At 46.3% G+C, this 16,934-nt stretch overlaps 1 protein-coding gene across 6 annotated transcripts in view; it reads right to left on the bottom strand.

The window, feature by feature from the left end:
* Positions 1-2,922: 2,922 nt before the first annotated feature.
* The window catches only part of TULP3 (TUB like protein 3), a 50,606-nt gene continuing 36,594 nt past the window's right edge, over positions 2,923-16,934 (bottom strand). For 3 of the 6 annotated variants that reach the window (XM_017946483.3, XM_017946484.3, XM_009217722.4), the window contains exons 5-12: positions 14,180-14,277; positions 13,266-13,469; positions 10,361-10,473; positions 9,004-9,118; positions 6,134-6,232; positions 5,581-5,752; positions 4,404-4,517; positions 2,923-3,862 (exon numbers count right to left, since the gene is read on the bottom strand). In XM_017946483.3, coding sequence (XP_017801972.2) covers positions 3,753-3,862; positions 4,404-4,517; positions 5,581-5,752; positions 6,134-6,232; positions 9,004-9,118; positions 10,361-10,473; positions 13,266-13,469; positions 14,180-14,277 — 1,025 coding nt within the window. In that variant the 3' untranslated portion in view covers positions 2,923-3,752. Of the gene's footprint in view, positions 4,518-5,580; positions 5,753-6,133; positions 6,233-9,003; positions 9,119-10,360; positions 10,474-13,265; positions 13,470-14,179; positions 14,278-16,934 lie in introns of all 6 variants that reach the window. The other 3 variants (XM_017946485.3, XM_021923241.2, XM_021923242.2) reach the window with 3 other exon arrangements.

Here is a 16,934-nt window from a genome sequence, read left to right as displayed (position 1 = left end):
GTGGCACAGAAACTGGCAAGTCCTTGGCATGCCCCTGCGTGGGCCAGGCTAAGAGAGCTGTGGACTGAAGAGAAGCAGGTGTTAGACGTGCAGACAATTCCCGGGCAGGAGCTGGAGGCTGAGGAAAAAGGCAGCTTGCGACATGCTGGAGTTTTCTCTAGGAGCAAGCTGTGTGTGTCCTGAGAGAATTGCTTCGTTACTATAACCACATTGACAAATGTCAAGTTGGCTAATAAATCGTACTTGGTAGAATAAAGAGGACATTTCTCAGTGCACGATCCTGTTTCTTCCACAATTCCAGTCTCCTCTCCATGGTGCCTTCTTCTCTGAGGCCATCTGTGCTTTCCCGGAGCTCTGTGTCACCTCTCCTGCTAGTCATCCTTAGCCATCAACAGCATGAAGCTGTCCAGGGGTAACCAGTGAGTTCAGCTCAAAACAGGGGAATGCCAGAGTGTTGTCAGCATGAGTGGGGAGAAACATGTAATTCAAGAATGTAAAAGGGCACGTAGTTCAAAGCCTCTCAATCTATAAAGGAGGCAAATCATCGGCAGAAATAGGGTCAGAACCCGGGAAGATTTTGCCTTAGTCGAACCATCACTTTATTTCTGCACTTACAATGCTGGTCTCAAGGAATTGAATTGATGCTAGTTCATTTCTTCTATGATCTATTAAACTGATCAAAAAGAGCCTTTTGCAGGCCTGTTTTTAGACTTGTAATTGACACTTGCTGAAATCTTTCATCTCAGTGCCCACCAGTATGTCCCTGATCACTAGTGTACAAAACTGTGTCACAAAGAATCTATTTGGGCCAGGCATGGTAGCTCATACCTGTAATCCCAACACTCTGGGATGCCAAGGGGAGAGGATCGCTTGAGCCCAGGAGTTCAAGACCAATCTGGGCAACATGGTGAAACCCTGTCTCTACCAAAAACTTAAAAATTAGTTGTTGGTGGTGGATGCCTGTAGTCCCAGCTACTCAGGAGACTGAGGTGGGAAGATGGTTTGAGCCCAGGAGGCGGAGGTTGCAGTGAGCCAAGATCACACCACTGCACTCCAGCCTGGGAAACAGAGCCAGACCCTGTCTCAAAAAAACAGAAAAACTGGCCAGCCATGCATGCACCTTAGCCAAAGAGAATCATATGAAAAAGAAAACAATTCACATTGTGCATGTTGAAGACTTAAAAAAAAAAAAAGGAAAAATCAAGCTGTAAGAATTGATTCCAGCTCTTGTCCTGATTTTTAGGCTCTTCTTGCTTCTTTACATGTGTTTATCACTGTGACACTGATAAGGGCCAGAAAGCCTAGGAAAGCTTTGTGGACACTTTTTTTTTTTTTTTTTTGAGACGCAGTCACATACAGGCTGGAGTGCAGTGGCACAATCTTGGCTCACTACAGCCTCTGCCTTCTCAGTCCAAGTGATTCTCCTGCCTCAGCCTCCCAAGCAACTGAGATTACAGGCACCTGCCACCACACCCAGGTAATTTTGGTATTTTTAGTAGAGACAGGGTTTTGCCATGTTGGCCTGACTGATCTGAACTCCTGACCTCAAATGATCCTCCCACCTCGGCCTCCTGAAGTGCTGGGCATGAGACCACACCCAGCAATTTTTTTTCAACTTCTGAACATACAGCAGCTTTCAAATGTGAAGGCCGGGCACGGTGGCTTATGCCTCTAATTCTAGCACTTTGTAAGGCCAAGGTGGGAGGACCCCTTCAGCCCAGGAGTTCGAGCCTGGAAAACATAGTGAAACCCTGTCTTTACTTTAAAACAAAAAATTAGCCAGTCTTGGTGGCACACGCCTATTGTTCTAGCTACTCAGGAGGCTGAGGTGGGAGGATCCCTTGAGCTCAGGAAGTTGAGGCTGTGGTGGGCCAAGATCACACCACTGCACTCCAGCCTGGACAACGGGAATGAGACCCTATCTCCAAAAAAAAAAAAAAAGGCTGGGTGCGGTGGCTCACACCTGTAATCCCAGCACTTTTGAAGGCCAAGGCGAGACCAGCCTGCAGCCTGGCCAACATGGTGAAACCTCTTCTCTACTTAAAATACAAAAATTTAACTGGGTGTAGTAGCGCACGCCTGTAGTCCCAGTTACTCAGGAGGCTGAGGCAGGAGAATTGCTGAAATCTGGGAAGAGGAGGTTGCAGTGAGCTGAGATCGCCCCCACTGCACTCCAGCCTGGGTGACAAAGCAAGACTCCATCTCCAAAAACAAAAACAAGAAGTTAACACTCAAAGGCAAGCGATGGGGTCTGTTTCACTATTCGATGGTTCATTTGTGTTGCTGCTGAACCAGTAAGGAATGACAACAAATCCGGGAAGCTGACCCGGGCAGGCATCCAAAGAATATACACTCTACCCTCTGGCCCTGCTAAGCTCAGCTATTGGTCCCGTCTTCTGTCCAGACGCCCCTCGCCATCATGTGTAGTGTGTCTAGATAGCCTCTGGAACACAGCCTTCTTAAGTCTGCGGATTCCTGTTCTGCATCAGGATGACATGTTGTTAGTCATCACCTGGTTTTAAAGAACTGATGTGTTCACTGTTACCAAAACTTTTTTTTTTTTGAGGCAAGGGACTCACTCTGTGGCCCAGGGTGGTGTGCAATGGTGTGATCTCTGCTCACTGCAACCCCAGCCTCCCGGGTTCAAGCGACTCTCATGCCTCAGCCTCTTGAGGAGCTGGGATTACAGACGCACACCACCACACCTGGCTAATTTTGGTATTTTTAGTAGAGACGGGGTTTTGCCATGTTGGCCAGGCTGGTCTCCAACTCTTGGCCTCAGGTGATCTGCCTGCCTCGACCTCCCAAAGTGCTGGGATTATAGGTGTGAGCCACTGCACGTGGCCCAAGACGACAATTATGATTACGGAACATGACAGTGGGAACTTCCTGAGGCACAGGACTTGCAAAGGCAGTGACACATTTTTATATAAATTAACTTTTATTTCTATAGCATATAAAAGGTATAAATAGGACTTATGTAAAAACCAATCACCTGCACACACAAATTATGTGAAATCAGTTTATATATCTCTTTAAACCAGAGGGAGGAGGAGGAAGCAGGATGAGGTCCACCTGGCCCACCATAAGTCCTTCCCCAGATGCTGTCGTGTATTAATAGCTTCTGTGGTCAACCAGGGTAATCTGCCAGGCAGTGCCTCAGGATGGGGTGGGGGGGGTGGTGGTGACGAGGTGTGAGGCTTCTGGGCACGGCTGTGAGGGAGGCACTTGGTGGGAAACATGCCTGAGATGTCAACAGTCTCGTCCTCACCCAGAAGGTGGGACTTGTCGCGGGGGAAAAGCCAAGGGTCCCGCAGCTCCCAGCTGGCTCTCCTTCACGTGCTTATCTGATGTGGTGCAGGAACAACAGGCAGGGGTGAGCGGTTTGTCCACGGAAGGGAAGTCTGAGGGAGCAGCCGCCATGGACGTCCCACCCAGTGCTGGCAGTTCTGTGCACAAGCGATGCAGCTCAGCGGTGCTGACAGTGGAGCTCACAGAGCTCCCGTATTCTCAAGGTTTGGATACATTCTGGGAGGGATGAACTGGTGTAAGAGTCACATAATACGTGGAGGGGTGTAATAATCCAAAAAATGTAGCAAAATACCTTCTATGCCTATGAACCTGGGTTGGGGGAGCCGCGAACAAAGTCCAAAGCTCTGCCACACGGGCCAGCAGTGCTCATGACTGCTGGCTGGTCTTCCCCAAAGCCTCTCCTGCCACCTTTTTTTTTTTTTTTAAACTAAACTAAATGGTCAATATTGCCATCTCTCTTGATAATGACAAAATGTTTGCACCAGATGCCTGCAGTTGTGTGTCACTCCACACCAATGGATCCGTAGTGATACAGCTGTGGGAGGCACTCCTGGGTTGAAAATGAAGGCAATTATCAAATCACTGTCAGTCTTGACTGAGTCACCTCTAGAGTTTATGCTTTCGGCCTTAATTGAAATGAAGACAATTATATACAATTCTCACATAATTGATCACAAATGCGATCATAGCCACTCTGACTAAGATTGGTGCTGGCCAATCTGCTGTGAGGGAATGAAGAGAGGAGAGGAACTTCGGTGTCAGTCCCTGATTCTACTGCAAGTTTCTAAGCACAGGAAATCCCACTCTAGCTTCAGGAGACGATACGTGACAAGAACATGACTGTGCTTTAAATCATCTCTCAACTATGCTAAGTTGTGATCCCTCACCAAGTCTATGAAACCTGGAAAAGGAGTAGAGTGCACGGGGTGTGTGTGTGTTTTATAAATTCAGGGATCATTCCAAAAGGGGCAAACTATTGCTCTTCAAGTCCTGGGGCAGGGAGGGGAAGAGGAGGCCACTGTCCGCTCCTGAAAGCTCTGTGGGGAGAAAGGCCCCTGCCTGATTGTTCTGTCATTCACATGCCAGCTTACTGTCAAAGCTAGAAAGACCGATGCCAAAGGCCTGAACTGCGCAAAGTGGGTAGTTGTAGTCCAGTGTGAACACGTCATCTGCTACACGTCCAAACTGCATGACTATATAGTCAGCTAGAAACACAAGGAAATCAAGATGTTAGAATATAATGTGGTTGCACTAGGGGAAAACTTTCTTTTTCTTCCTTTTCTGAGTTGGGGTTTTGCTCTGTCACCCAGGCTGGAGCCTAGTGGAATGACCACAGCTCACTGCAGCCTTGACCTCCCATCCCAGGCTCAAGTGATCCTCCCACCTCAGCCTCTTGAGTAGCTGGGACTACAGGCAAGCACCACCATGCCTGGCTAGTATTTTACTTTTTGTGAAGACAGGGTCTCAGTGTGTTGCTCAAGCTGGTCTCAAACACCTAGGCCAAAGTGATTCTCCTGCCTCAGCCTCCCAAAGTGCTGGGATTACTGGCCCAGTGAAAACCTATTTATGATATAGAAAGAATCCTCCAAATAGGCCAGTTAATCACCAGGTTTCTGTAGAATAGACAGCGGCTTGCTGGGAACGTCACAAGCTCCGTAGGCTAGAGGTGCCAGGAACCTTTATTGGGGTCATTTGCCTTTGTTTCCCAAACAACCTACTCGGTGACTTCTCTGATTTTTTTTTTTTTTTTTTTTTGAGACGGAGTCTCGCTCTGTCGCCCAGGCTGGAGTGCAGTGACGCAATCTCGGCTCACTGCAGCCTCGACCTCCTGGCTCAAGTGATGCTCCCACCTCAGCCTCCCAGGTACCTTGGACTACAAGTGCCTGCCACCAGGCCCAGCTAATTTTTTCTATTTTTTGTAGAGATGGGGTTTCACACCATGTTGCCCAGCCTAGTCTTAAGCTCCTGGTCTCAAGCGATCTGCCCACCTCAGCCTCACAAAGTGCTGAGATTACAGACGTGAGCCATGATGCCCAGCCAACTTTTCTGATTTGCTATAGCATCTCTCTCACACTCCTCCCCCCTCCTCAACACAGTGATTCACAAGTTTTCTCCAAAACTGTAGTTTCATCTTTCCAAAGAAATCCTTTCTCTCCTCCATGATTATCTCCTGACTATCATTTCCTATTGCACACAGGGAATGTGCATTTCCCATCCTGTAAGAGCGTCTATCCTCCTCTTCCTACCCAACCCTTCCCGGAGGCTTACGGTCATTTTTGTGGACTATCTGGAAGTTCTTCACTGATGCCTGAGTGACCCGGCCACGAAAGTTGAGGACATAGGACTGAGTGTCACTGTTCCAGACGGGGGCCTTGTTGTGCAGTTCAATCAGATTTTCCATAGTTTTGTTCTGCCACCTTGAGAGCAAACTGTCATGGTTCTGTCCAAAGGGAAAATCATTACTTTGTAACTGACAACCCTACAACTCCACGAGATAGAAGGTAGAGGAGGATCCTTTCTCCATTTCAGAAAGGGTAAACCAGAAGCAAAGAATGAAAGCCAACAATGAAGACAGGTTTTAAAAATTATTCTACATTCTCCAGCATTTCTCTTTGAAGAAAACATGGTTTCAAGGCAACGACTCTGCAACTGCTCTTATCCTGAGGCTCTGGAGGGCAGCTCTCCTGAAGAAGGGTATGGAGCCATGCTCCAGTGTGGGGCTCTGGAAGCTCAATTTTTTTTTTTTTTTTGGTATTAACCTCTCTGTATTGTACTACTGTCTTTTAGAGTCTTTTGCTGATTTGAATATGTTCTTACTCACGTTTCGTGGCTGATATGGGATCTGCTTATGATTCAGTGTCATTCCAGGAATGATCACAGACATTTTCCTAGGACCTTTAAATCCAAGTACGTTCGTCTCCTGGAAGATAGGAAAACAAGGCAGAACTTGGAAACAGGAGAAAAATAGAGACCACATTCTTTTATAACATGAGACTTTCTTGGGAACGTTAAGATGCTTACAATATCAGGTGTACCGGCCAGGGGCGGTGGCTCACGCCTGTAATCCCAGAACTTTGGGAGACTGAGGTGGGCAGATCACCTGAGGTCAGGAGTTCCAGACCAGCCTGGCCAACATGGTGAAACCCTGTCTCTACTAAAAATACAAAAACTAGCCAGGCATGGTGGCGAGTGCCTGCAGTCCCAGCTACTAAGGAGGCTGACGCAGGAGAATTGCTTGAACCCAGGAGGCAGAGGCTGCAGTGAGCTGAGATCGCATCATTGCACTCCAGTCTGGGCGATAAGAGTGAGACTCTGCCAAAAAAATAAATAAATAAAAAATATAATAAATCATGTGTACCAAAAATAATTTTATTACTTTGCTATAAACAGAGAGTCAAAAACAGGAAAGTAATATATCTCTTTATATATATATAAATATATATAAATATATATATTATATATATAAATATATATATAAATATATATAAATATAACTCTTTTTGTTGTTGTTGTTTTGTTTTCTCAGACAGCGTCTTGCTCTGTTGCCCAGGCTGGAGTGCAGTGGCGCAATCCCGACTCACTGCAAGCTCTGTCTCCTGGGTTCATGCCATTCTCCTGCCTCAGCCTCCGGAGTAGATGGGACTACAGGCACCCGCCAGCACGCCCAGCTAATTTTGTATTTTTTTTTTTTTAAGTCGAGACAGGGTTTCTCCATGTTGGTCAGGCTGGTCTCCAGTTCCCGACCTCAGGTGATCCGCCCATCTCAGCCTCCCAAAGTGCTGTGATTACAGGAGTGAGCCACCACGCCCGGCCTCTTACTCTTGAGTCTTAAATGAGATTTGAGGTAACTGTGAACAAACTGCCCAACTTTGTCAGCACCAACACATATTTATTTCCCAGTGAGGGCATGGCACTAGATTACATACAGTGAGAATGAGTTGTGGTTAAATAAGGCCCGCACTAGATGTTAAAAATGCCTGTCAAGCCAAGCAGATTATTCTTATTTTATTTTGAGACGGAGTCTTGCTCTGTCACCCAGGCTGGAGTGCAACCTCTGCCTCCTGGGTTCAAGCGATTCTCCTGCCTCAGCCTCTTGAGTAGCTGGGATTACAGGTGCCTGCCACCACGCCTGGCTAATTTTTTTATATTTTTAGTAGAGACGGGGTTTCGCCATGTTGGCCAGGCTGGTCTCGACCTCCTGACTTCAGGTGATCCACGCGCATCAGCCTCCTGAAGCGTTGGGATTACAGGCATGAGACACCGCGCCTGGCCGATTATTATTATTTTTTAAATAGGATCTCATGCTGTCGCCCAGGCTGGAGTGCATGGCGTGATCACAGCTCACTGCAGCCTCGACCCTCCTAAGACTCAAGTGATCCTCTTGCCTCAGCGCCTCCAGTAGCTGGGACTCCAGCTACTGCCACCACGCCCAGCTAGTTTTTGTATTTTTAGTAGAGACAGGGTTTCACCATGTTGCCTAGTCTGGTCTCTCCTGGGCTCAAGTGATCTGCCCGCCTCAGCCTCCCAAAGTGCTGGGATTACAGGTGTGAGCCATCAAGCCCAGCCAAGCTAAGCAGATTATGTATGAAAGCTATAGAGGAAAGACACTTTACATCAAAGTGTTGAAGTCAAATGGTTCTCAGGCATGTAGATAAGATCTCATGGGATTAATTTCAACTTAAGAAAGTTGAGACTTTGGAATAAAAAAACCAGCTGAGATGGGTCAATTCCTTCTTGCTTTCTCTTACTCAACAACTTTTTGAATACCTACTGTGTGCCAGGCCATGTGCTAGTATGGATACAGCCATGAGTAAGAGTTCACAAGAATTTACAAACTGGTGGAGACAGTTCATGTTGAACAAATAATAACAAGTACATGTGGGTTACAAATGCCACAAGGACACAGACAAAGGAATGTCAACCACATCTAGTGGAGTACATCAGAAAAGACTTTGATAAGGCAAAAGGCAAGAAAGAGGAAAAGGGAAGCCTCTCCAAGGAGGAAAGAGGAGTGCGGTTGGACAAAGGAACGACAGGAGGGCTGCTTCGCTAGAATGATGGGAAGCGGGGGTGAGCCAACAGAGGAGTCTGAAAGCAAATGCTGCCACGTTAGATCTTCCACAATGGGGAGTCACTAAAAGGTCTGAAGCAGCACAGGAGGCTCAACTAGAGCCTTGTTTTAGGAAGATTCATTTGGTAGCAGTAGAGAATGAGCTAGATAGTTCTCAGGTCTTTCCTGGGTATGAAATAAAATGAAAAAGTACAATAAAACAAATAATAAGATGAAATTTAAAAAGAAGTGAACTATACATGCCAAAAAGAGGAAAAAAATAAGAAAAAGATTAAAAAGAGAAAAAAGAGAATGAACTAGATGGGAAAAGATTAAAAGCAAAAAAAGATCAGCTTTAATTTATTGTAACCTTTGGCCACTGGATAAGAAGTAAAGGTCTGAACTAAGTGGCAGCAGGAAAAAAGAAGAGGAAATAAGGGAAGAAATATTCTGAGAGTGAAAAATAATTGAACTTGGCAATTCAGATAACTAAAACTCAAATACATGGAGAAAGTGGTTCAGCAACAGAAATCAGAAATAGAAACAAGCTTGGGAGGGGAGGTTCTTTGGCGACACTAGGTGAAAAGTGCCAGCAGGACATCAGGAGGGCAGGAAGTGGGCCTTGGGAAAGCAGCACTCACATAGGAGATGGCGGCCAGCTCCTGCCGGGCGTGGGCCGCTCCTACCAGACCCCGGCCCTTGATGGGGCAGATACCACGGTCGTAAACGGTAAACTTGGTCCCCATGAGGTTGGATCTGGAGTCAGGAGAAAAAGTCACCAAGATGATCTGTAATTTTTTTTCTTTTTTTCTTTTTTTTTTTTTTTTGAGACGGAGTCTGGCTCTGTCTCCCAGGCTGGAGTGCAGTGGCGCGATCTCAGCTCACTGCAAGCTTCGCCTCCCGGGTTCCCGCCATTCTCCTGCCTCAGCCTCCCGAGTAGCTGGGACTATAGGCGCCGCCACCTCGCCCGGCTAGTTTTTTGTATTTCTTTTTAGTAGAGACGGGGTTTCACCGCGTTAGCCAGGATGGTCTCGATCTCCTGACCTCGTGATCCGCCCGTCTCGGCCTCCCAAAGTGCTGGGATTATAGGCTTGAGCCACCGCGCCCGGCCAATTTTTTTCCTTATACAAACACAATCTAAGAGAAGGAAAATGGAAGCCTATTTTCCAAATGTCTAAATGTTCATCATCACTTTTTCAAAAATATCTCATTAAAGCAAGGAAGGAACTGAGATTTTCTTTTAACTTTTTATTTACTCGTTCATTCATCTGAGACAGGTTCTCGCTCTGTCACCCAGCTGGAGTGCAGTGGCAGGGATCATAGCTCACTGCAGCCTCAAACTCCCAGGCTCAAGCCATCCTCCCACCTTAACCTCCTGGGTAGCTGGGGCTACAGGCAAGCACTGCCATGCCTGGCTAATTTTAAAAATTTTTGAAGAGATGTCTCAATGTGTTGCCCAGACTGGTCTCAAACTCCTGGCCTCAAGTGATCCTCCAACCTCAGCCTCCCCAAATGCTGGGATTACAGGCCTAAGCAACCACACCACACTTATTTTTTTATTTTTCTGAGGCAGACTCTCATTCTGTTACCCAGGTTGGGGTGCAGTGGTGCCGTCTTGACTCATGGCAACCTCTGCCTCCTGGGTTCAAGCAATTCTCGTGCTTCAGCCTCCTGGGTAGCTGGAATTATAGGTACGCGCTACCACACCTGGCTGATTTTTGTATTTTTAGTAGAGAAGGGGTTTCTGCCATGTTGGCCAGGCTGGACTCTAACTCCTAACCTCAAGTGATCCACCCGCCTTGGCCTCTCAAAGTGCTGGGATTACAGGTGTGAGCCACTGTACCCAGCCTTTTTTTTTTTTCTTTTCTTTTTTTCTTTTTTTTTTTTTTTAAGATTAACATCAATACATGCTAGTTGTAACCAAGATATGAACTGTTCTGCAACTATAGGAATAAGACTATCAGAAAGAATAGGACAGGGATCTAAGGTTGCTTTCACCTAAGCTTGCCGACATAACTTTCTCCTTCACGAGATAAATCAACTGGATCAATGGAGATGAGGTAGTTGGCTGTTTTGCTCTTTTTCCGCTTTCTAGCTGCAAGAAGAAATATCTGGGAAAAGAAAAAGTGTCAGTCAAAAATGAAGTCGAGAGAACCCACCTCGCCCCTGGGGCCATGGCTGTCCTACCTATTCATTCATCCAGTGTTCAGCAAGTCCCCAGCATATGTCTAAGCTGTTAATCTTTGGGTCTTCATCCCTTTTTCTAACTCTCTTATCAGAATTCACTATCAGGCTGGGTGCAGTGGCTCACCCCTGTAATCCCAGCACTTTGGGAGGCTGAGGTGGGCGGATCACAGGGTCAGGAGATCGAGACCATCCTGGCTAACCCAGTGAAACCCTGTCTCTACTAAAAATACAAAAAATTAGCCAGGCGTGGTGGCGGGAGCCTGTAGTCCCAGCTACTCGGGAGGCTAAGGCAGGAGAATGGCATGAACCCAGGAGGCGGAGCTTGCAGTGAGCCCAGATCGTGCCACTGCACTCCAGCCTGGGCGACAGAGTGAGATTCTGTCTCAAAAAAAAAAAAAAATTCACTAACAGGGTTTTCTTCCTGTACGGTTTTTCTAAATTCACTAGCTTGAGTCTCCATATAATTAGTTACAACTTCATCCCTAAAAACTTCCAGTTAAAAAAAAAAATCTCCAAAGCTGGGCCAGGTGGCATGAGCCTATAATCCCAGCTGCTTGGGAGGCTGAGGTAGAGGGATCACTGGAGTCCAGGAATTCAAGGCCAGCCTGGGCAACCCTGCAGAATCCAATAAATAAATAACAATCAATGTTCATCCAATGCCATGATTAAGAGTCTTTCCAACTTTAGGAGAGACAGGATCCTGAATACCTTCCCATTCTTTACTGTGATGGCTTGCTTTCTTTCTTTTTTCTTTTTTTTTTTTTTTGAAGCAGGGTCTCACTCTGTCACCCAGGCTACAGTGCAGTGGTGCAATCACAGTTCATTGCAACCCCTGCCTCCCAGGTTCAAGTGATTTTCCTGCCTCAGCCTCCCAAGTAGCTGGAACTACAGGTGCATGCCACCACTCCTGGCTAATTTTTTTATTTTTTGCTAGAGACAGGGTCTCCCCATGTTGGCCAAGCTGGTTTCGAGCTCCTGTCCTCAAGGGATCCACCCGCCTCAGCCTCCCAAAGTGCTGGGATTATAGGCGTGAGCCACTGCACCTGGCCTGTGATAGCTTTCTTAATGCCATGGGGACACAGACAAAGGAATGTCAACCACACCTGGTGGAGCACATCAGGAAAGACTTTGATTAGGCAAAGGGCAAGAAGGGGCAAAAGGGAAGGCTCTCCAGGGAGTAAATACTCTTTTTTTTTTTTTTGAGATGGAGTCTCGCTCTGTCGCCCAGGCTGGAGTGCAGTGGCCGGAGCTCAGCTCACTGCAAGCTCCGCCTCCTGGGTTTACGCCATTTTCCTGCCTCAGCCTCCCGAGTAGCTGGGACTACAGGTGCTGCCACCTCGCCTGGCTAGTATTTTTTTGTATTTTTAGTAGAGACGGGGTTTCACCGGGTTAGCCAGGATGGTCTCAATCTCCTGACCCTGTGATCCGCCCGTCTTGGCCTCCCAAAGTGCTTGAGCCACCGCGCCCGGCCTCTTTTTTTCTATATTGCTGTTTTTTTTTTTTTTTGAGATGGAGTCTCGCTCTGTCACCCAGGCTGGAGTGCAGTGGCCGGATCTCAGCTCACTGCAAGCTCCGCCTCCCAGGTTCACGCCATTCTCCTGCCTCAGCCTCCCGAGTAGCTGGGACCACAGGCGTGCGCCACCTCACCCGGCTAGTTTTTTGTGTTTTTAGTAGAGACGGGGTTTCACCAGGTTAGCCAGGATGGTCTCGATCTCCTGACCTCGTGATCCGCCCGTCTCGGCCTCCCAAAGTGCTTGAGCCACCGCGCCCGGCCTGCTGTTGTTTTAAACCACTGTGACTTCAATGGCATGAATACCATCCTATGCAGGCATCCTTCCTAAACTCTACTAGGCCAGGACCGTAACAGGGAAGCAGGAGAGTGGCAGTGGCTAAGCAGGAAGACTTTAGAATTATGCAGAAACAGGTTTGAATTTGGCTCTGCCATCACTTAGTGCAATCTGGGGTAGGTAAGTCACTCCCTAAGCCCCAGTTAGTCACCTCATCTTTAAAACAGAGATGAGAAATCCTACCTAACAAGGTGGCTACAGCGATCACAGGTGATCATACACATAAACATACATGCACATGGTTGGTCTGCTGTAAACACTCAATAAATGGCGGTTAGAACAATGAATACCTGCTATCATTATCTCATTTCTAGGCTCTTAAAAGCATCTGTTAAGACCTGGTATTAATACAAAATTACTAAAATAAAGTTCGTCGGCACATATTAAATTGGCTCAAATTTATAAAAGAAATTAGAATTTCTAGGGTGAGAAACAAGACATTTAACTTGTATGTCCTTCGTATTTCTAATTCATCCTATTCCCCAAAACTCGCTCTCCTTCCACAATGTCCTGTTTTATCATTAAAAAAAAAAAAAAAAAAAAAGAACAGTAGCATCCAAAAACTAAATCATGGGAGACAGGTGAAAACTTACATTACAAAATACCTGTAAAATTACATTAAGAAATACCTGCCCATTTTCCCACATTGTGGATCAAGCTCTTATTTGTGGGAGGGTAGAGCTTGCTGCCTATTAGACCATGAGCTCTTTGCAGAAAAGGAGAACACAGCGTCTGGGGACTGAAAGATACAATCTACTTCTAACTGGCTTGGTCTAACACCACAGTTAGTTCCCTAAGGCCCATCAACAATCTATTCCCACAACATTCTTCTCTCTCTCAAGAGTTTTCTTAGAAATCAATTCTCATACCTTCTGATTTTCTTCTTTTTCCAAGTACATATAATAGGTGGGGAAGAGGCCCCGATCCATTCCCTTTTTATCCCGGATTATCCGACATCTTACTGTGACACCTTGAGGGGCAGGACTATACACAAAGTCCTCCAGGTCATCTATGTCTCCCAGGAGGTTATCAGCTGGTTGGGCTGCGGTAGCAGAACAGGAAGTGCCTGTATCCTGAAAGGACAGCCATACATGAGCAACAAGAGGCCAGGACTCAAAATCTGATTCTCTTTGAGAAGCACTTAGTGGACAAAGCAACTTAGAAATTTACCCCTGTGTCTTCAGTCTTCTGACAGAATAAGGAAAACTGAAAAGTTAAATAAGGATATGAATATTAAGAGTAATGAAGAGCTAAGTATGCAAATGGGACAAAGCCTCACAATAGCTGACCTGAGATAGAAAAAATTAGATCATAAGCTAAATTTGAGCTTAAACTTCTGAAGGAACCCTCATTCACTAATGGTATTTAAATACTGAAGATATGTTTGAGGGCTGGGAACGGTGGCTCACACCTGTAATCCCAGCACTTTGGGAGGCCGAGGCGGGTGGATCACAAGCTCAGGAGATTGAGACCATCCTGGCTAACACGGTGAAACCCCGTCTCTACTAAAAATACAAAAAATTAGCCGGGCGTGGTGGCGGCGCCTGTAGTCCCAGCTACTCAGGAGGCTGAGGCAGGAGAATGGCGTGAACCCGGGAGGCGGAGCTTGCAGTGAGCCGAGATCCGGCCACTGCACTCCAGCCTGGGCGACAGAGTGAGACTCTGTCTCAAAAATAAATAAATAAATACATACATACATACATACATACACACACACATACTGAAGATATGTTTGAGAAAGAGTCAAGTTAGCTCTAACGGAAGAAGTTTCAGAACTACATACAGTTGAATTCTGGCTGGATGCAGAATTTGGTCTTTCTAAACATGCTGACTGGGATCTTCCATCAGTCTCCTCATCGAAGTTCACACTTTCAGAGGTATCTAGCAGAAAAGGAAGAACTGTTAGCACTGCCAACACTGGTTTAAAAAAGGTCTTTGAAACAAAGATAGTTTTATTTTTTTTTGCTTAAAACCTTCCTAACTATTGTGACCCTAAACACAACTATTTTGTCCAAATACATAAAACAGGCAAATTCATAGAGACAGAAAGTAGAATAGAGGTTACTAGGGGTTGGGGGCAGGGGAGAATGAGGAATTATCTTGAATGGGTGTGAAGTCTCAGGGATGATGAAAAAGTTCTGGAGATGGTAGTGGTGGTTGCACAACATTGCTAATGTACTTAATGTCACTGAATCTCACACTTTAAAATGATTAAACTTGTAAATTTTAGTCAGGGCAGGCTGGGTACGGTGGCTCACACCTGTAATCCCAGCACTTTGGGAGGCCGAGGCGGGCAGATGACGAGGTCAGGAGATTGAGACCATCCAGCTAACATGGTGAAGCCCCATCTCTACTAAAAATACAAAAAATTAGCCGGGCATGGTGGTGGGCACCTGTAGTCCCAGCTACTCGGGAGGCTGAGGCAGGAGAATCGCTTGAAACTGGGAGGCAGAGCTTGCAGTGAGCCGAGATTGCGCCACTGCACTCCAGCCTGGGCAACAGAGTGAGACTGTCTCAAAAAAAAAAAAAAAAAAATTTAGGCAGGGCACAGTGGCTCATGGCTGTACTCCTAGCACTTTGGGAGGCTGAGGCAGAAGGATTGCTTGAGGCCACGAGTTTGAGATCTGTCTCTATAAAAAGTTTTTTTTTAAAAATTAGCCAGGCATGATGGTACCTGTGTGTCTGTAATCCTAGCTAGCTGAGGTGGGTGGATCACTTAAGCCCAGGATTTTGAGGCTAAAGTGAGCTATGCTTGTGCCACTGCACCCCCGCCTAGGCGACAGAATGACAGCTGAACTCTTTTTAAAAAAAAAGTGTCCTTTTTGTTATTTGGAAGGGAAGGGAAGGCTTCAGTAAAAACAGGAAAACTTGCTAGACATTCTAAAAAGAGCTGTAGCACTAATAAATTATTATTATTATTATTAAGATGGAGTCTCGCTCTGTCGCTCAGGCTGGAGTGCAGTGGCACGATCTCGGCTCACTGCAACCTCCATCCCTCGGGTTCAAGCGATTCTCTTGTCTCAGCCTCCCCAGTAGCTGGGATTACAGGTGTGCGCCACCAAGCCCAGCTAATTTTTTTGTATTTTTAGTAGAGACAGGGTTTCACCATGTTGGCCAGACTGGTCAAACTGACCTCAGGTGATCTGCCCGCCTCGGCCTCCCAAAGTGTTGGGATAATAGGTGCGAGCCACCATGCCAGGCTAACACTGGTAACTTTTATGTTACAATGCATGTTTTACCACAATTGAAAAAAAAATCCAATGATGCATTGTTCTCTACAGCAGTTTTATTCCCCCCAGCATTTTCTTTTCTATTTTTTTTCTGAGATGGAGTTTTGCTCTCGTTGCCCAGGCTGGGCGCAATCTCGGCTCACCGCAACCTCGGCCTCCCGGGTTCAAGCGATTTTCCTGCCTCAGCCTCTTGAGTAGCTGGGATTACAGGCACCCGCCACCACATCTGGCTAATTTTGTATTTGTAGTAGAGACAGGGTTTCTCCATGTTGGTCAGGATGGCCTCGAACTCCCAACCTCAGCCTCAGCCTCCCAAGTAGCTGGGATTACAGGTGCCCACCACCACACGCGGCTAATTTTTTTTGTATTTTTAGTGGAGACAGGGTTTCACCATGTTGGCCAGGCTGGTCTCGAACTCCTGACGTCAGGTGATCTGCCTGCCTCTGCCTCCCAAAGTGCTGGGATTACAGGCGTGAGCCACCGTGCCTGGCCTATTGTGTACTTGAAATGGAAGAGGTGTATGGTCTGTAATTTATATCTCAAAAGAGCTGTTACTTAAAAAATTATTTGCTTTGCAAAGGACATTTTTTCCTTCTGCTCTCTAAAATATTAACTTATTATTATTATTTTTCAAGACAGGGTTTCACTCTGCTGCCCAGGTGGGAGTGCAGTGGCCAAATCACAGCCACTCACTGCAGCCTCAACTTCCTGGGCTTACGTGATCCTCCCACCTCAGCCTCCTGAGTACCTGGGGCTACACCATATCCAGGTAATTTTCTGTAGAGATGGGGTTTCACCAAGTTGCCCAGACTGATCTCAAACTCTTGGGCTCAAGCAATCTGCCCACCTCAGCTTCCCAAAGTGCTGAGATTACAGGCATGAGCCACGACACCTGGTACCCCCCCTTTTTATTGGTAGCAAAAAGGCAGAAAACTCCTGAGATACCACTATCGTATGGATATCTTCACCTATTACTATGTTTTCAAATGCCATTTTTATACCAAGAACTCAGTTCACATGAATCTGTCTTGAGAGATCAAAGATCTCTCTGAAACTTTCAAGACAAGCAAATTGGACCCACTTATAGGGACATAATCTGCCAAACTGACACTTCTTAGAATTCAATCAAAACAGCACTTAATGGGTTTTATAGTCAAGATGCAACCTGTTGAGACATGAAAAGGCATTAATTCATCTGGCACTGAAAGGCCACTTCTGAGAAAGGACACAGCCACTTCACAGAGCAGTGCAAAAGCAGACAATGTGGTATTTACAGTCAGGGATAAAGAACTAGACTAAGAATCAGAA

This window comes from Papio anubis, chromosome 9 (genome assembly GCF_008728515.1).
Source record: "Papio anubis isolate 15944 chromosome 9, Panubis1.0, whole genome shotgun sequence".
NCBI classification, from domain to species: domain Eukaryota; kingdom Metazoa; phylum Chordata; class Mammalia; order Primates; family Cercopithecidae; genus Papio; species Papio anubis.
This window is presented reverse-complemented; position numbering and strand designations above follow the sequence as displayed.